Here is a 14,993-nt window from a genome sequence, read left to right as displayed (position 1 = left end):
GACAGAGCTGTCCTAATCAATAGACTCTTCAACGCTGATGCCAGAAAGGGATGCAGCACCCCGGCCACGTGGGCTGATAATTGTGTTCTCCCTGTCAAGCGGTGTTGGCCATTGTTTTTTTTCTGGCTGGCGGTGTTCAGGAACACTGTCTACGCCAAGGCTGCCCTTCTGGCAGGAACACACTGAGCTCAAGGTCAATATTTCTCAACACCATCTCCTCCTTCCACAAACTCGCACTCCCCTTCAACTTCTTGTTTACCATCACCCAGCATTCCTCAATATCTCGCGGCGTTGCATAACGTCGCTTCCTTTGACAATAGCAACAAACCCCTTCTATCGTGTGAAAAGCGCAGTCACAAACTGTAAGTAAGATGAGCTCCACCTGCCTTGTCAAAGCTGTTCGTCTTTCTTCATCTCCATCTCATCGTGGATCCCGATCTTTGTGTCTTGCAACCCACATCCACTTTTTCACCCTCACCTGGCTGTCTGCCCTACCCTGGTACTAGTCGTTCAAACGTCTGCGTGGTCTATCCTTGCAGTCGCTGTCGTGATTTGATCCTCAGTTCTTGCATTTTTTTCAGGTTCAGCTCTATTCTATACCTGTATCAGCGCGCCGATCTGATCTCACGCTCAGCAAGCGGCGATGGCGGCCACACTCTCCACTGGGTCGCCAAAGCTAGGCAAGAAGTCTTCTGCCAATTTTGTCATTCTTGACCAGTACCAAGATGATCAGAAGGAAACACCACCAAGCTCGGTAAGCCTGAGCTGACCATGAGCTGACCAACGAACAACACCACAACCTATTTCTATCTTCAACCATAGCACCTTTCCAAGCTAACATCATCTTCTCAGGCTTCTCAAGGCAGTGTTTCCGGAGCGGGTCCAGCTCCGCTGCAATCTAGCATGCTCGTCAACACTCAGGGAAAGATCAGCACCACGGTAAGTCATCTCCAAGCACACCCGCTAGCCTTTGTCCTCTATCCTTACTAACTCATCTTTCCAGAGAGTCACACCTGAGAATAACGGCATCCCTAAGCATGACGACCCTGCTTACGTGGAAAACATCCTTGATCGCATGAATGAGATGCAGGTCAGAGGCAAACAAGAGGGCGCTCGATCCACTTTGACCAAAGAACAGGCAAAGAAACTCAAGGAAAAGTTGATTGCTGATCTCCAGGTGCAGAACGGAGAAGTGAAGAAGCAAGAGCTTGACAACAAAGGACAGTCTGGGCCTAATGTTCAAAATGAACAAGACCGATCTTCTGCGTCTGACCCTTTCGCTCAGGCTACTGAATCTTTCCGCATGGTATCACCCGTTGATGTAAAGGAGCCGAACACACTGAATCTGAATGGCGGTGACATTCTTCGTGTCCAGCAAGAACTTGCAGCAGCAAAGTCTGTCATCACACGACAGGAACAAGAGCTTGCGGAATCCCGAAATCTCCAGCATACCATCGACCAAGCTATGGGTCCAGCATCTGAGGCAGACTTTGGCGACCGTGGTGATAGGAACGAGGCAACCATCAACCATCTTCAGGGACCATTCAATGCCAATGCTCGACCTTTTGCTGCTCGTCCTGACCCGTGGCACCCTCGAGAAGACTATCGCTCTGACAACATCGATGGTGTAGCTGCGGGTAACTACAACCGTGGTCGTGGCAACTGGAATGGACCAAACCAGCCCACCTACGGCACAAATATTCCTCAACCATTGCCACAGCCGACCAATATCATGGATAATCGCAACACGATGGGAGCATGGCCAGCTGTGACAGGAATGCAAGCGAATCAAGGAGCCATTCCTGCAAGTCAGCGTGTCTTCTCTGGTCCAACTCTGCCCACATATGGCTTTGAAGGTCGTTTCGGTTTTGGTGATGACAATGCTCGATTCAATGCTGGCGGCGACATGGGGCGTCGTACAGCAAGCCAGTACAACCGCCCGACCTCCGGTTACAACAATCGAGCAGGTCCATTTGGTGTCAGCCTTGGTACAGCAATTCCACCCGTTCCCACATCTGCCATGAATTCGTTGGGGTTCAGTGGTCCTCTTGGATATCAGCCTCGCCCTATTGGGTCACCATTGTCTCCAACTGCGTCTGACTTCAGCACCATTCCGAACCTGGGGAATGCTTGGTCACAGGTAGATTCCAACACTCCTGATAATGCAACGTTCTAACATCCACGCAGACGAACAGCACAGTTGGTCAGACCTATGTTACTCCCCTCGAGCCCATGAACTATCGTCGTCTACTTGACAAGTCAGTTTCCTGCGACTGGAAATACATTGTCGACAAAATTGTTTGCAGCAATGACCAGCAGGCTTCGATCTTCCTTCAACAAAAGCTCAAGGTTGGCACTGCGGAGCAGAAGTTCGATATCGTCGAGTCAATCGTCAACCAAGCTTACCCACTCATGATTAACCGCTTCGGTAATTTCTTGGTCCAGCGCTGCTTCGAGCACGGCACACCCGACCAGGTCACTGCAATCGCCAATGCTATTCACGGCAACGTTATTTCCCTCAGCATGGATGCTTTCGGTTGTCATGTTGTTCAGAAGGCATTTGATTCTGTTCCGGAAACTCACAAGGCTGACATGGTCCGTGAACTCCTTCGTCGCATTCCTGAGACCGTCATCCATCGCTATGCTTGTCACGTCTGGCAGAAACTCTTTGAGTTGCGCTGGAGTGGGGAGCCACCTCAAATCATGCTCAAGGTCAACGAGGCTCTTCGTGGTATGTGGCACGAGGTTGCACTGGGCGAGACAGGTAGCTTGGTGGTCCAGAATATCTTCGAGAACTGTGTTGAGGAGGAAAAGGCAAGTCATGCCTCAGCCATTGCCCCGTGATGCTACTAACACCCTTGGTCCTTTAGCGCCCTGCCATTGAAGAAGTCATTGCCAGCATTGATCTTATTGCTCATGGCCAGTTCGGAAATTGGTGTATCCAGCACCTGTGCGAGCATGGCTCTCCACCTGACAAGCGCCGTGTCATCGACCACATTCTTGCCAATGCTTACAGCTACAGCATCGACCAGTTTGCTTCCAAGGTCGTGGAGAAGTGCCTCAAGATCGGTGGTGTCGAATTCATGGACCGTTACCTTGGTGTTGTCACGACTGCCCATCCTGATCGTCCTCGCATTCCCCTCATTGACAGTAAGTGCTTCTACCAGAATATCTTGGTGGGTCGGCTCAGCTAATGCATGCTAGTCTCTGGTGATCAGTACGGCAACTATTTGGTCCAGTGGATCCTCATGAACACTCACCACCACCAACGTGAGCAGGTCGCCAACCACATTCGGTAAGCAATGATCTGTTTGGGTGGTCATATAGCAGCTAACATGTATGCAGCAAGCACATGGTCTCCCTTCGTGGCTCCAAATTCGGCTCTCGTGTTGCAATGCTTTGCTGTAACCCGGCCTCCATCACTCGTCCTGGTCCCGGTGTCATCGTCAATCCTTTCGGCGCACCAGGCCAGCCTCGTGGCGGTGCTTGGGGTCGCTACCGTTAGGTCGGCTTCTTCACACATGCAAACCGCGGGACAAGAAGGAACGGACGATTCCATAGCTGTCTCTACTCTCCGCGACACAGCTACAAGAACACTGAATCAACGCTCTCTTCGACGTCTCCGGCAATTTGTTTACCTTACTGTTTCCATTTTGCAGAGATCAAGGTATTCTAAGGATTGTCAATACGCATAGGGATCATCTCCTGATGCTTTGGAATACGCTTGAAGGATCAACATGAACGAAGCTGGTCATGTTCGTTGGCTTAGCAAAACATGTTGGCTGCTTCTGCTGGCAAACCATATCACCCTTTTCTGCACACTATCCCCCACATGTATTCTATTACCTCCCCCCAAATTGCTTCATGTTATCACACACATCTGGAAAGAGAAAGTTTATGTGGCAAAGCCGAGTTGGCATCGAAAGATAACTTGGGCGGCAAAGATCATCACACAAAACAGAAACTTATGTCTTTCCCCACATGCATGTTTTATTTCCCCCCTACAAAAGTTCACACAGCGAAAAGGAAGCAAAGCTTCAGCACGCAGAGCATATGGTCATTGTTCACATCATGCTACCACCAACGACAATCAGCAACATGGATGCATGTATGTACTTTGATCGATGCAATCGAGCAGCAAATCCAGTTACATTAGCTATGCAGTCAACAGCTCTTGCGAGTTGAGGAATATCAATGTGCTTTAATCCCCAAATATATTGCTCCTCATGACTTTTGCCCCTTGTACATTATGATTCAAGTGACTGGCGTAACACAGTAGTAGGATGCTGCAGGGGCCAAGTCAGTAGGATGCAGCAAGTCATGGGTGCTCTAATTAGATTCACTTGCCTAGCATACGAAGGGGGTAAGGTATTTGCATTTTTCCTATCTGCCTATGCACAGAAAGCAGATATGTTTTACCTTGCTCCCTGTGTGAAGCCATGGAGCCCTCCAATACCATTTGCTTGCTTCTTGGAATGGCTAAACTTTGCAAAAACAAATCAGACAGGTTCACCGCACTGTACAACGTTTTGTCTTTCCATTACACAATGTTTGGGTCTCTTTTTCGGGACCAGCACCCTCCCCGTCCTTCTTCTCCTCTTCCTCTCCCTTTTCCTTCTCCTCGTCCCCTTTCTCCCACGGTTTCCGCCTCTGGGGTGTGCTGTCTGGCTGGGAGAGGCTGGGGTCGAGGACTGTATCTGGGATGTTCTCTATTCCGGGGATGGGCTGGCCACGCGTGATCAGGTCGACTATGGAGGAAAAGTTGGTGGGGTAGGGTGCGGCTGGCTGCGTGGTTTCGTCGGTGGAGGTGGCGGTGGAGGTTTGTTGTGATGGGTTTGAGGATGAGGTTGAGGAGGTTGTTGGACGGGTTGAGGGGTCTAGGTCAGATTTTGAATTTGAGTTTGGTGATGAGGTTCCGTCGATCTGGGGGAGGGTGCCTTCAGCTGCTGTATCTTGATTGGAGAGTGGTTCGTGGAGGTTGGGTCTTGTTTGTTCGACTGTGGGCTGACTGCGTGCCTCAGTACTTAGCCATGACTTGTAGGCTGCAACGTCGACTGGATCTGGTAAGTTGTATTTTCTGCTTACCGTCAGTCAGAGTCCCTTTCGTGCTTCTAGGGGTTGCGTGCTTCGAACCGTGCATAGTAGAAACACTGCGCCTGGAGCAGCAGATCGGTTTCGTGATAGACTGGATTATCAGAAGCGTTCCTTCCCGTATCTCCAGCAATAGAAGAGAAGCCAGTCTGGAAATCGGAGTCTTGAGCCCATGGATAGTTGTAGATCTTGCTGAAGATCGCGTCCCGATCTTTTGGAGCGCTGCTTGGTTGTGACGTGCTGACTGCTGGTGGTTGAAAGGGTTGTGACATATTTGCAGCAGATTCGGGCGATCACATAGCGCTCTCCATCCGTTCTCTGATAAGCTCGACGACAGCTAAATAGGAGGTAGGTTGTATCCAGGAGTTGAACGATATGGCCATCAGAACCAGACGCGACAAAAGAGATGGGTTTGAGAGTTTCTCCAATTTTATTTTGATGCCCCGGGGTGCGGGGAGGAATGTGGGGAGGAGTCTCACTGCTTATCACTGCCCAGCCTCCTTGGCTTCTCTTCACCTACTTATGCTCCTTCCTCCCTTCCCCTTCCACTTCTCGTGAAGTAGAAGCATACCATCTCAGAAAACAAAGACCAGTGGATATGAAGGGCTTTTGTCCGTCTCGCCAATGCGAAGGACTGGGTAGCCCTGTTGAAGTGCACCCAGGGGAAAGTGCTGAGACGTTGCAAATATTGCTCTTCAGTACAGTTTGACTGTATACCGGACAAGGACTCATCTCACCCCTATTCCACCCTTTGGACAGAAACGACTGTATCCAGTAGCTGCCAGACCGATTGACAGCTGTGGAATGGGTGAAAGACCCGACGATATTATATAGCGCATGCTACAGCACATGATCGACATGAAGGACAGACCAAAAAGACATAAGAGGCAGCGAATCCCATGCGTGTCCCAATACCAGCAGGCTTGAGGACTGGCATCCTCACTCTTTTCATCTTGAACGAGAATGTGAACCTGCTCATCCCAAGTATGTACACCACGTCAGCGCCTGGGCATGCACAGAGGCTTCACAAGGCATTCAACCAAGAAATTGCATATCAAAGCTACCCTTAATGCTCAATTCAGCAAGACAAAGGTCAGATTTGATGACATTGCCTTTTTCAGGTGGGGGACTCTGTTCGAATCTCGGGAAGCTACCCCCTTTGGGTGGTGAATAAGGTTTGGAAGCTGAGAGCAACCCACCATGAACAGTTGGAGGACACTGTTCTGGGGACCAACCCTTGGATAGACATGTGCCCGGGTCAAGCTCATTTTCTTCACACACTACAGGAACTGCATGGGAGGAAATGCTTTTCCGATACAGCGGCTGTGGCGGATGCTCGGGATGAATCTGGAAATTCTAAGCCACAGCGCATCGATGTCCGGAACAGGTCCTATCAATACTGAAACGTGAGCTATTTCGGGGCACACAACATACCTTAGTCTGGCCACCCACAGCTACAGCGTTTGACCAAGTCTTACGAGAACAATATCATGCTGGACTGGACCTCAGACGGGTATCAAATGACATGAAGCGCAAGGAAATCATTGCAACATCCCAGACCATCCATAGTCCTCATGGCACCGGACACTTGAAATGCTGATATGTACGGGCTGGGCATACCAGGTTTATAGAATACTGTTAAACTTCTGAACGTACACTACCACTTGGCGAGACAATTTTTCGCGCAGCACTGTCGGCAACTCTCAAATTTCGAACAGCTATAGCTCCACCAAAATAGCTCCAAATGGACTCGAATAAGGAACATTTGATTCAGAATGCATCAAATGACGTCGATATAGGGCTATTTAGCTCAATTCGCAAGGCTGCGAATTACTCCAACGTTCTGAATTCGACCGTGGCCCATCGACGCGCAGGGTGACCCTCTATCGCAGAAACCGATCGCATTTCGCAACGCCTCTCAAAACAAGAAGAAAGAGTGCTTATTCAATATTTTTGAGACCTCCAGAGGCAGCATCTATGCCCAAATTATGCTCAAATTCGTCGAATGGTCACCAAATTGCTATATAGCAAGGGGGATAGAATTCAACTTGGCAAGCATTATATAGAGCATTCAATTGCTCGCCATCCAGAGCTCAAAATGTGTCGAAATCGACATATGGATATTAAATGAATGATAGTCCTCGATTCTGACGTTATTGAACGCTTTTTCGGCGAATTCGAACAGCTTCGCAGCCAATACGCAGCTGAACCGCAGGATATCTACAATATGGATGAAACAGGGTTTTAGATAAGTCAAATAGCATCAAAATACGTTATTTTGACTGTTACGCCGCGCCAAGGCTGCCAAGTGTGCCAAGCACGCTACGCACGCTTAGTGCGCGCACGCGCAAAAGGAGAACTCTGCATTCTAGGAGCCAGTTTCTCCATCGTTCGACTTATTGAAGTCGGGAGCCTATCCTTAGTCGCCACTGCTGATAGTGCTTTACGACTGCAAAGCGCATAGTATTCGTACGCTAGATTGTCACACCGCTCAAGACCCTAGGCGTTCCTGACATTGACCCTTTTATGGGTTGTTTAGTGGCTCAGGCATCAGATAACACTTAATGGGTCTCTATTATTAAGTGTATAAATACAGAGTTATGCCCAAAAGTAGTCAAACTACACTAAGGATATATATGCCAAGAGGTTTACTCTTAGTAATCATATTATTTGACATCTCTTTCTCTATAAGCTTTAGGCCTGTGGACACCTTAAGCAGTGAGGCTTTAGATAACCCTTAGCCCTTAGCTGTCTAATTTTAGGGTCAATGTGCCCTAGAATAAAGATTACTTAGGGAACAGAGTAGTAGCATTTCTTGTGGCGCTTTAGGCTGGCTAAGGGTTTTAGCCCCTGGAATGTTTAGAGTAATATTCCAAGAATCGATGTAAGGACAAATTGATTCCTTTATCTTGGCAAACTATCTCTTAGCGTATTTTGACTACTTTTGGGGCACGACTCCGTACTGAAAGGGCTATTAAGCCCTATCTTATCTTCGTTGGCAAGAATCCTGAACATCATACTACGTTATGTTTCCAGAGCATGAGCAGCTATGTCCAAAAGAAGTTAGATGCAATTATTTGACTCATCAGAATGAGAACTAGCTGCTCCTAGCACCAGACTAACATTACTTCAGGCCCTCCGGCCCCCGTAGTATGTTAGTTGGGTACCTGGTGCTCCAGCTCCAGCTCCGGCTTCGGCTCCAACTCCAGCTCCAGCTCCAGCTCCAGCTCCAGCTTCACCCCCATCTCCATCTCCATCTCTGCCAGAGAACTGGTGGTCATGCACTCCATTAAACACTACTTTCTCTCGCACCTTGTCCGTTCGCATCCATCTTCATCGAATCGTCTATCTCCCATGTCTACCGTCTCCGACGACTCTTCAGGCGAGTGGCTCGTTCACCCTTCTGGAAATGACCAGGCCCCCCCATATACTGAGATGCCGGAAAGTCCTGAAGCGCCTGAACCGTCTGAAGCGGTATATGAGATACTGGAATTCCTGCCATATGAGTTAATCCAGCTGGTCGTCTTGCATGTCAGCACGATCAAAGATCTTCATTCTCTAGCTCTCGTCAACAAGCTCTTCAACAAGATTTTCCATGAAGTGGCAGAGCCTCGAATCTACAAAGACATCTTGATACGCACGGGCGGGCAAGCAGAGAAGCTCGCCTACGCTGTCATGAGCAGGCCCGCTCGAGCCACCTTGATCCGAAACCTGCAGAATGCGTGTCAATACCGCCACTTCGACGGCCTACCAGAGCTCGCCAAGGTGGTCCCTATGATGACCAAACTGGAAGACCTGGTAGTCGAGACGCCAGACTGCAACTCGGTGGACCCAGTTGACCGCCTGCCCTGGGTTGCGCAACAACTAGAATACAACAGACTCTTCGTCAAAGCTGCGCAGCCTAGTAGCAACATCCTCCCAAAACTTCGCTCATGCACTCTTCACTTCGTTGACAGGGACAGTTCGCTGTACCACCTCGGCCCCTACTCTATCATCTTCCTCCACCCTGTCCTCACCCATCTCACCATATCCTGCGCCAACATCGACCCACCGGCACATCTGCATCCCAAACTCCAGGGAGACAACCTCATCAACACCACTCCGCTCAACACTCTCAACCTCATCGAGTGCGACATCGACCCATCGGGCCTCTACCACCTCCTCCGCCTCCCCCGTCGTCTCACATCCCTCGCGCTAACCGAAGCAAACCACTACGCCCGCTACATCCACGATCACTACTACTCCGGCCTCACCTCGCCCCGCGCCCTCCACCCGATAGCCACATTCCAACCCCAGCTGCAGCACCTCCGCGTCGCGCGTACCCGTTCGAATATAGGTTACCTCCTCTCCGTCCCACCTCTAGATCTAAACCCCTTCCCAAATCTCCAGTCCATAGAATTCTCTCATGTGCAAAACCCACGCGCGACCACCCTTGAAGCACCGAGTTGGTGTGACCTGGTGCATCGCGCTGGACCCCAAATGAACACGGGAAACCTGGACACAACGACGATGCTAACATACTCCGAGGTACCACGCCAATGGTGGGAGAACATGATCCAATTCTTTAAATGTGCGTTCCGCAACAAAAGCTCTCACGGCATCGGAAGCTTGAAAACGTTGAAGCTGATCTTGATCGATGATGAGTTGCTGCTTGGGATGCGGGACATGGCAAGGAGGCTGAGGGCGACGGAGCAGCAGATTAGGAAGGATAAAGTGGCGAGGGTGAGGCGGTTGGTTCGAGAGTTGGGTCATTTAGGTAAGGAAAAGAACGTTGGAGTGAGAGTGGTGGTGGAGTGGGTCAGACCAAATGGCAAGACTATTCCTCCATATCTTGTGGGTGAGGATGTGCCGGAGGTGCGAGGTGAGTATGACTCGGCGGAATGTGAAGGAGAAGGATATGGTTGTTGCTTGAGAAGCAGAGATCTCGCCATTCCTGGCTCGAATCTCGGCCAGACTTGAAGTAACGTAGCCAACGCTTTTCCGGCAGATTCAAGTGCGGCCGAGGCAGGTATACGTTCCCCGGAGCTCGAGCACTGTCCTTCACAGCCATGGAGACAGTCGGTATGTTTTGAAGAATGTCATCATTGCGTATTCAGTCTGTGGGACGGGGTGAGGTTGGGTTGCGTGCAGTGAGTGGTCCAAGTGACCGAAGTTTCCGCCCATTCTGACTAGCCAGCAGAAGCTCAGTTTCTCATAGCGTGGGCGACATATTTCACAAGTCAGGCCTTTCAACCCATTTGGAGACAATTCTCCTCTCTATATGTCCAGGAGTTGCGTCTACACGGCAAGACCAAGGCAAGTAAGATGCTCGACTTGATGAGTCTTTTCGGTTCAAGGCACGCGATCAGTCGAGTAATTCTTTGCGGGTTGGGATGTAGGGATTCATTTTATCATGGGTTGAGTATCTTTCATATACAGTGCCCTTGTTGCATTGCGGTTCGCTTCGGTTGGATCGGTTCGTCTAGGAGTGTTGAATATGCAAGCTGTGGCTGAGGTGCATACACAGAGACCGCCAGACAAGCAGGCATACTGCGAAACCACCATTACAATCAGTGTCCCAAGCATGACAATGATGATCTCCATCCTATGCAAGTTTAATACGTCCAAGAGCCTTGCGCCTTTCCAACCACCACAGTAAACAAGCATCACGATTCGCCCGGAGCTAAATACTCATGTACTGCCAGTGTCCGGAGAGCCCGGCCGAGCTACGTAGTAATCAGTTACTCTACATGGCAACACAAGTGCCCCATCCCTCCCAAGCTCGATAATAAGTTGAGGTTTACTGTCTGATATAGCCGCGCAGGTTGTACTCGTATAGTGTACTCACAGAGACCGGTAATCATTTGCAGATGTACGATGTACGTAGTAACTTGTCAGGGCAAGGATCAGATGAGGATGAGGAGCTTTCAAAGGAGATGCCGGCCGGTTCCTGGACTAAGACTCGGGTCTGGGTAGGATGGATTGCGTCAGGAAGAGATTGGTGATGATATCTACCTTGTTATTGCCTGATAGATGAGGTGTCAACCTAGCGTCAATTAAGAAGATCGCAAGATCATTGATTCAGCCGTAACGATATCAACGATGATGAATTGGCAGCCTGAATTGGCAGCTTGAGCTGACTGTACTTGGGCCAAGACAAATCCCGCCACCGACTTCACACCCCTTTCCCTTTTCCCTCCTCTCTACGGAGTACCTTGTAAAACTCTTGCCCAACCTTGGCGTTATATCGAGAATTGCTGTCGCTACTCAGTAGTATGTCTTTCAACAATAACAGCTCTTACAAGACTTGTACGAACCGAGATTAGATGTACTCTACATGAAAACCATGCTGAGCTTCTTCTGATGCTTCTGAAATCGATTTAGCAGCATGCGGGTAGACGAGAGAGAGCTGTAGGAACTCGAGATGAGTAGGACGCAAAATTGCTTGGTGAATGCATGAAGGTGGTGTAGTTTGGCTTGTGACTGGACTCGCGAGCTGCATGTTCATAAGTGTACTACGTACTGTTCTTATATCGGATACCTAGGAGAATGGACAACTCGATACCACTGTCCGACGGATGGTAGAGCTGTTATCGCGGAATCGGCGATTCCTCGTATAAGGTCGAGAGAATCGATGGCATCGAAGAATTATGAGCCGCTCAGGTCATCCACGCGTCCTAAGCATGGCATTGAGCGCAAAGGTTCCAGAGGGAGGGTGCGGGTAGGTTCGAGGTACACCCAACTTTTTTTATATACTTGACTTGAACCAAAAGGACGCCTTGGATACCTCGGACCGGAGGACCTTCGGACCGCGGCCACGGATAGCCGCGCTAAACAACCTCATCTGGTTGACAACTTATGTTGTTACTTCGTTCTTGTCTCTTGTGCTTGTAGAGGAGAAAATTGTCACCATGGTTCATCCAGTACTCCTCCTCCAGCTGCTCATGAAGTCATTAGGAGGGAATGAAAGTGTGGAGCGACTGCCTGGCGATCTGCCGGACCCGTAGCCCATCTCAGACCAAGGGGTAGGCGCGTCAACCGACGGACTCAATGATAATTGACCCAGCGAAAAGTCGTCGAGTTTCTGCTCTACTCCCCATATGTGATACGCTGCATTCTAACTTTCTATCGCAACCGTTTTGAACGCCAGGTGCTGCTGCCAAAGATCCCAAACCTCATTATACAAAAAGTAGAGGTGGCGTCACACCAAGATCTAGTCGCTTAATCACTCCTCCAATCCATTGAGACCGCCGGATAATCTACAGGTGCACCCTTAGAAAGAATAGTCTCTCTGAAATAGCTTTCTTTCAAGCCCTTAATCCCCATGCGCCACCAGGAATGTAGTGTCTGTTTTGATGACCATGCGATCACTATCGCTGCTGTCGTAATTAGTTTCATCCCCGCTAGTTCGTCTTGTTGTGTCTCTCTCTTTGCCATCCCGGTTGTTGATCACCTCAACAGCTACCCACGCGTCACAACCGTATGCGTCACCGTTTCCATCAAAGGTGGGTGCTGATATGTGCTTCACATTCCAAGTGGTCCCTGACTGTAGGTTTGACATTTGGTAGCTGCCCGTTTCACCGAAGCCATAATCATCCTGATTCGATGTTTGACCGAGGCCGCCGAACTGTGTGTTGAGATTGTTCATAAATGGGCGCAGGCTGGGGATTGTGGCGGAGATGGTTGAGTAGTTGAGCTCTGCTTGTGTCCATACAACGAAAAGATCTTCGAGAAGGGTGGGGTGCGTGGTGAAGCCAGCCTCGTCGAATGTAGCGAGGCGGAAAGCAATAATAACAATCATCCTATGTCACGTATCAGCAGCCAGCTAAATGTCGTGGTGTATTTGAGCTTAAATTCTTCAGAAGGGAAGACTAACGGAAGACGGGAGGCAAAAGCGCCCACCACGGCCTTTTTCGATCTCCAAGTCTGAAGGCCCAAAACGAGATAAATGGCCATACTGGGAAAGCTGATTTCGATTATTATGTCAAACACGCAGAGGACTTGTCATCGTAGGAACTGCACCGTCAGGAAATATCAGCCTATCGCCACCAGAATAATCTGGACGGTTCAAATCGTACCGCGCCTGCACACTTTTGGCTAATCAAAATCCAAGGGCGCATGAGAGTGCATTGTAGTGCAACAGCAAAGATCGAACAAATTGTCCACGCGCACGAGAAAGTTATTGCAGCAGTCAAGATTCGCTTCTGGTGTCTGGCCTGCGTCAAACGTAAAAGAAAGAAGAAGACCGAAAGCTTCGATAAGCCGAGACCGATAATGAAGAATATGGTGCTCGCACAGTACAGATTTTGACGAGAATCAGCGAGAGCGAATCAGTCTGTGGGGGTCTGTGCAAGCACTTCTACCTCTTGTACTCTTGTCTGTGCTCTCAGCTGCACGATTTCTATCGATTTTCCAAAGCCGCCAGAACTCATGGACAGCACCAGCGACGATTGGATAATTGCCACTACCTGTAGCTTAGGTTTAGTATAAGACCTCGAAGATCTGTCGATCATCGCACCGATCAACGCGGTAAGGACAACTCAATTGACTCACTGTTGCTGCGGCTAGTGAGGCATCATCGAGCCCAACTCCAGGAGCAATTGTCCGGCGAATAAATATTCTGATGGTGGCGAATAGTAGAGTCCAAGACAGACCCAGGGCTGTAGCAATGAAGAGCCATGCCGAATGGTCGGTATCAGTCACCACGGCGAGGGGAGCGGAATACCCAGGAGGAACAGAGAAATCAGAGCTCGGGCTGGACATGACTGTCTTCACACTGCTCAGCTAGAAGTAAAAGATAATAATAGAACTAAAAATTCTTCATTAGGTGAAGAAAACGTAGCAAGTCTGTTTGGCACTTCCAAAGACTCAAGGCGTAGAAATGTGAGATCTGACAGAAAACAGACGGGTTACGATGGAGGTAAACTTGCAATCAAGTACCAAAATTCTGACCCAATCACATCTGTCATCACAGATGGTCGAAGTCGATGTAAGTTTCAAACCTTTTTCAACTTCGTCACTTGAATTCAAAGTCAGTCCCCATCCAACTTTCAGCCTCTTCCTTCAATTGAGCCATCTGAATCCTTTTGCCTGAGCAAGGTACTTCCGTTGTTGTTCAGGGAGATTGAAGGCATTGGTCAGGTTAAGCCGACCTTCAAGGGCAGCGCATAAGTCACGCCCTAGTGTAGAGAGAATAACGTTACAAACTGGCTTGTGCAACACACCCGCACCGGCAACAGCTTTAGGGCTGGCTATTTCCATGCGTGTTAGAACCTCCAAGCCACTAATTTCAATTCACCTGTCCTTTTACAAGGTTGATTACAACTAACACAGAGATAGGTTGAATGGTCAAAACCAAATAATGTCTGTTCACATAATGCCTACTTGAACTATTTCAAAGAATTCTAACCTTGGATATATGTGGTAAAAGCCAAAGCGCCACGGATTTTTGTTGCGAATGGGGGTCTGTTGCACATGTCAGTTAGTAACGTTACCGAAGATTGATTGCTCTAACAGATAAGGGACACATCAACTACTCCGCCAAAAGATGGCGCCGATGGGTTTCGAACCACACTTACTCCGTAATTGATGTACCCCTCACTGACTCGACCAGCAAGCGGTGGGTGCCACACACCATCCGGACGCCACTGGCACTTCGCCGCTCTGGACCAGGGCGCGGGGACCGCGGATCGAATTTTTGAGCTGTCATACTAAAATACCATACCGCTGAAATGTGACTTCTAGCGCCGCATTAAGCTATATGGAGTGAAGATGCACACTTCAAAACATCTGATTTGTTCAGACAGCTCTGACAAACTTCATCGCCCACATTCCAAGCTCATTGTTCTAAGCTAATTGGCTCTGGTTGTCTAAGGAATATACTCCCGATTCGCCAAATCCAGGCTCTAGAAGTTATCTTCCGG

The 14,993-nt window shown here is 49.3% G+C and overlaps 4 protein-coding genes across 4 annotated transcripts; 2 read left to right on the top strand and 2 right to left on the bottom strand.

The window, feature by feature from the left end:
• Window positions 1-643: 643 nt before the first annotated feature.
• On the top strand, window positions 644-3,505 carry EPUS_06287 (uncharacterized protein; the record flags this gene model as incomplete). The annotated part of the gene is made up of 7 exons (XM_007787389.1): window positions 644-754; window positions 853-939; window positions 1,004-2,140; window positions 2,188-2,799; window positions 2,871-3,150; window positions 3,205-3,295; window positions 3,346-3,505. The coding sequence occupies 7 exons, from the start codon at window positions 644-646 to the stop codon at window positions 3,503-3,505; spliced, it is 2,478 nt and encodes an 825-aa protein (XP_007785579.1).
• Window positions 3,506-4,509: 1,004 nt separating this feature from the next.
• EPUS_06286 (uncharacterized protein) lies at window positions 4,510-5,363 on the bottom strand (the record flags this gene model as incomplete). Its single annotated transcript, XM_007787388.1, has 2 exons — window positions 4,510-5,077; window positions 5,134-5,363. 2 exons carry the CDS (start codon window positions 5,361-5,363, stop codon window positions 4,510-4,512), a joined length of 798 nt encoding a protein of 265 aa, XP_007785578.1.
• Window positions 5,364-8,445: 3,082 nt separating this feature from the next.
• On the top strand, window positions 8,446-10,050 carry EPUS_06285 (uncharacterized protein; the record flags this gene model as incomplete). The annotated part of the gene is made up of 1 exon (XM_007787387.1): window positions 8,446-10,050. The coding sequence occupies one exon, from the start codon at window positions 8,446-8,448 to the stop codon at window positions 10,048-10,050; it is 1,605 nt and encodes a 534-aa protein (XP_007785577.1).
• Window positions 10,051-12,385: 2,335 nt separating this feature from the next.
• EPUS_06284 (uncharacterized protein) lies at window positions 12,386-13,026 on the bottom strand (the record flags this gene model as incomplete). Its single annotated transcript, XM_007787386.1, has 2 exons — window positions 12,386-12,872; window positions 12,947-13,026. 2 exons carry the CDS (start codon window positions 13,024-13,026, stop codon window positions 12,386-12,388), a joined length of 567 nt encoding a protein of 188 aa, XP_007785576.1.
• Between the last annotated feature and the right edge of the window lie 1,967 nt (window positions 13,027-14,993).

Source organism: Endocarpon pusillum (assembly GCF_000464535.1).
Source record: "Endocarpon pusillum Z07020 unplaced genomic scaffold C673589, whole genome shotgun sequence".
Taxonomy (NCBI): domain Eukaryota; kingdom Fungi; phylum Ascomycota; class Eurotiomycetes; order Verrucariales; family Verrucariaceae; genus Endocarpon; species Endocarpon pusillum.
This window is presented reverse-complemented; position numbering and strand designations above follow the sequence as displayed.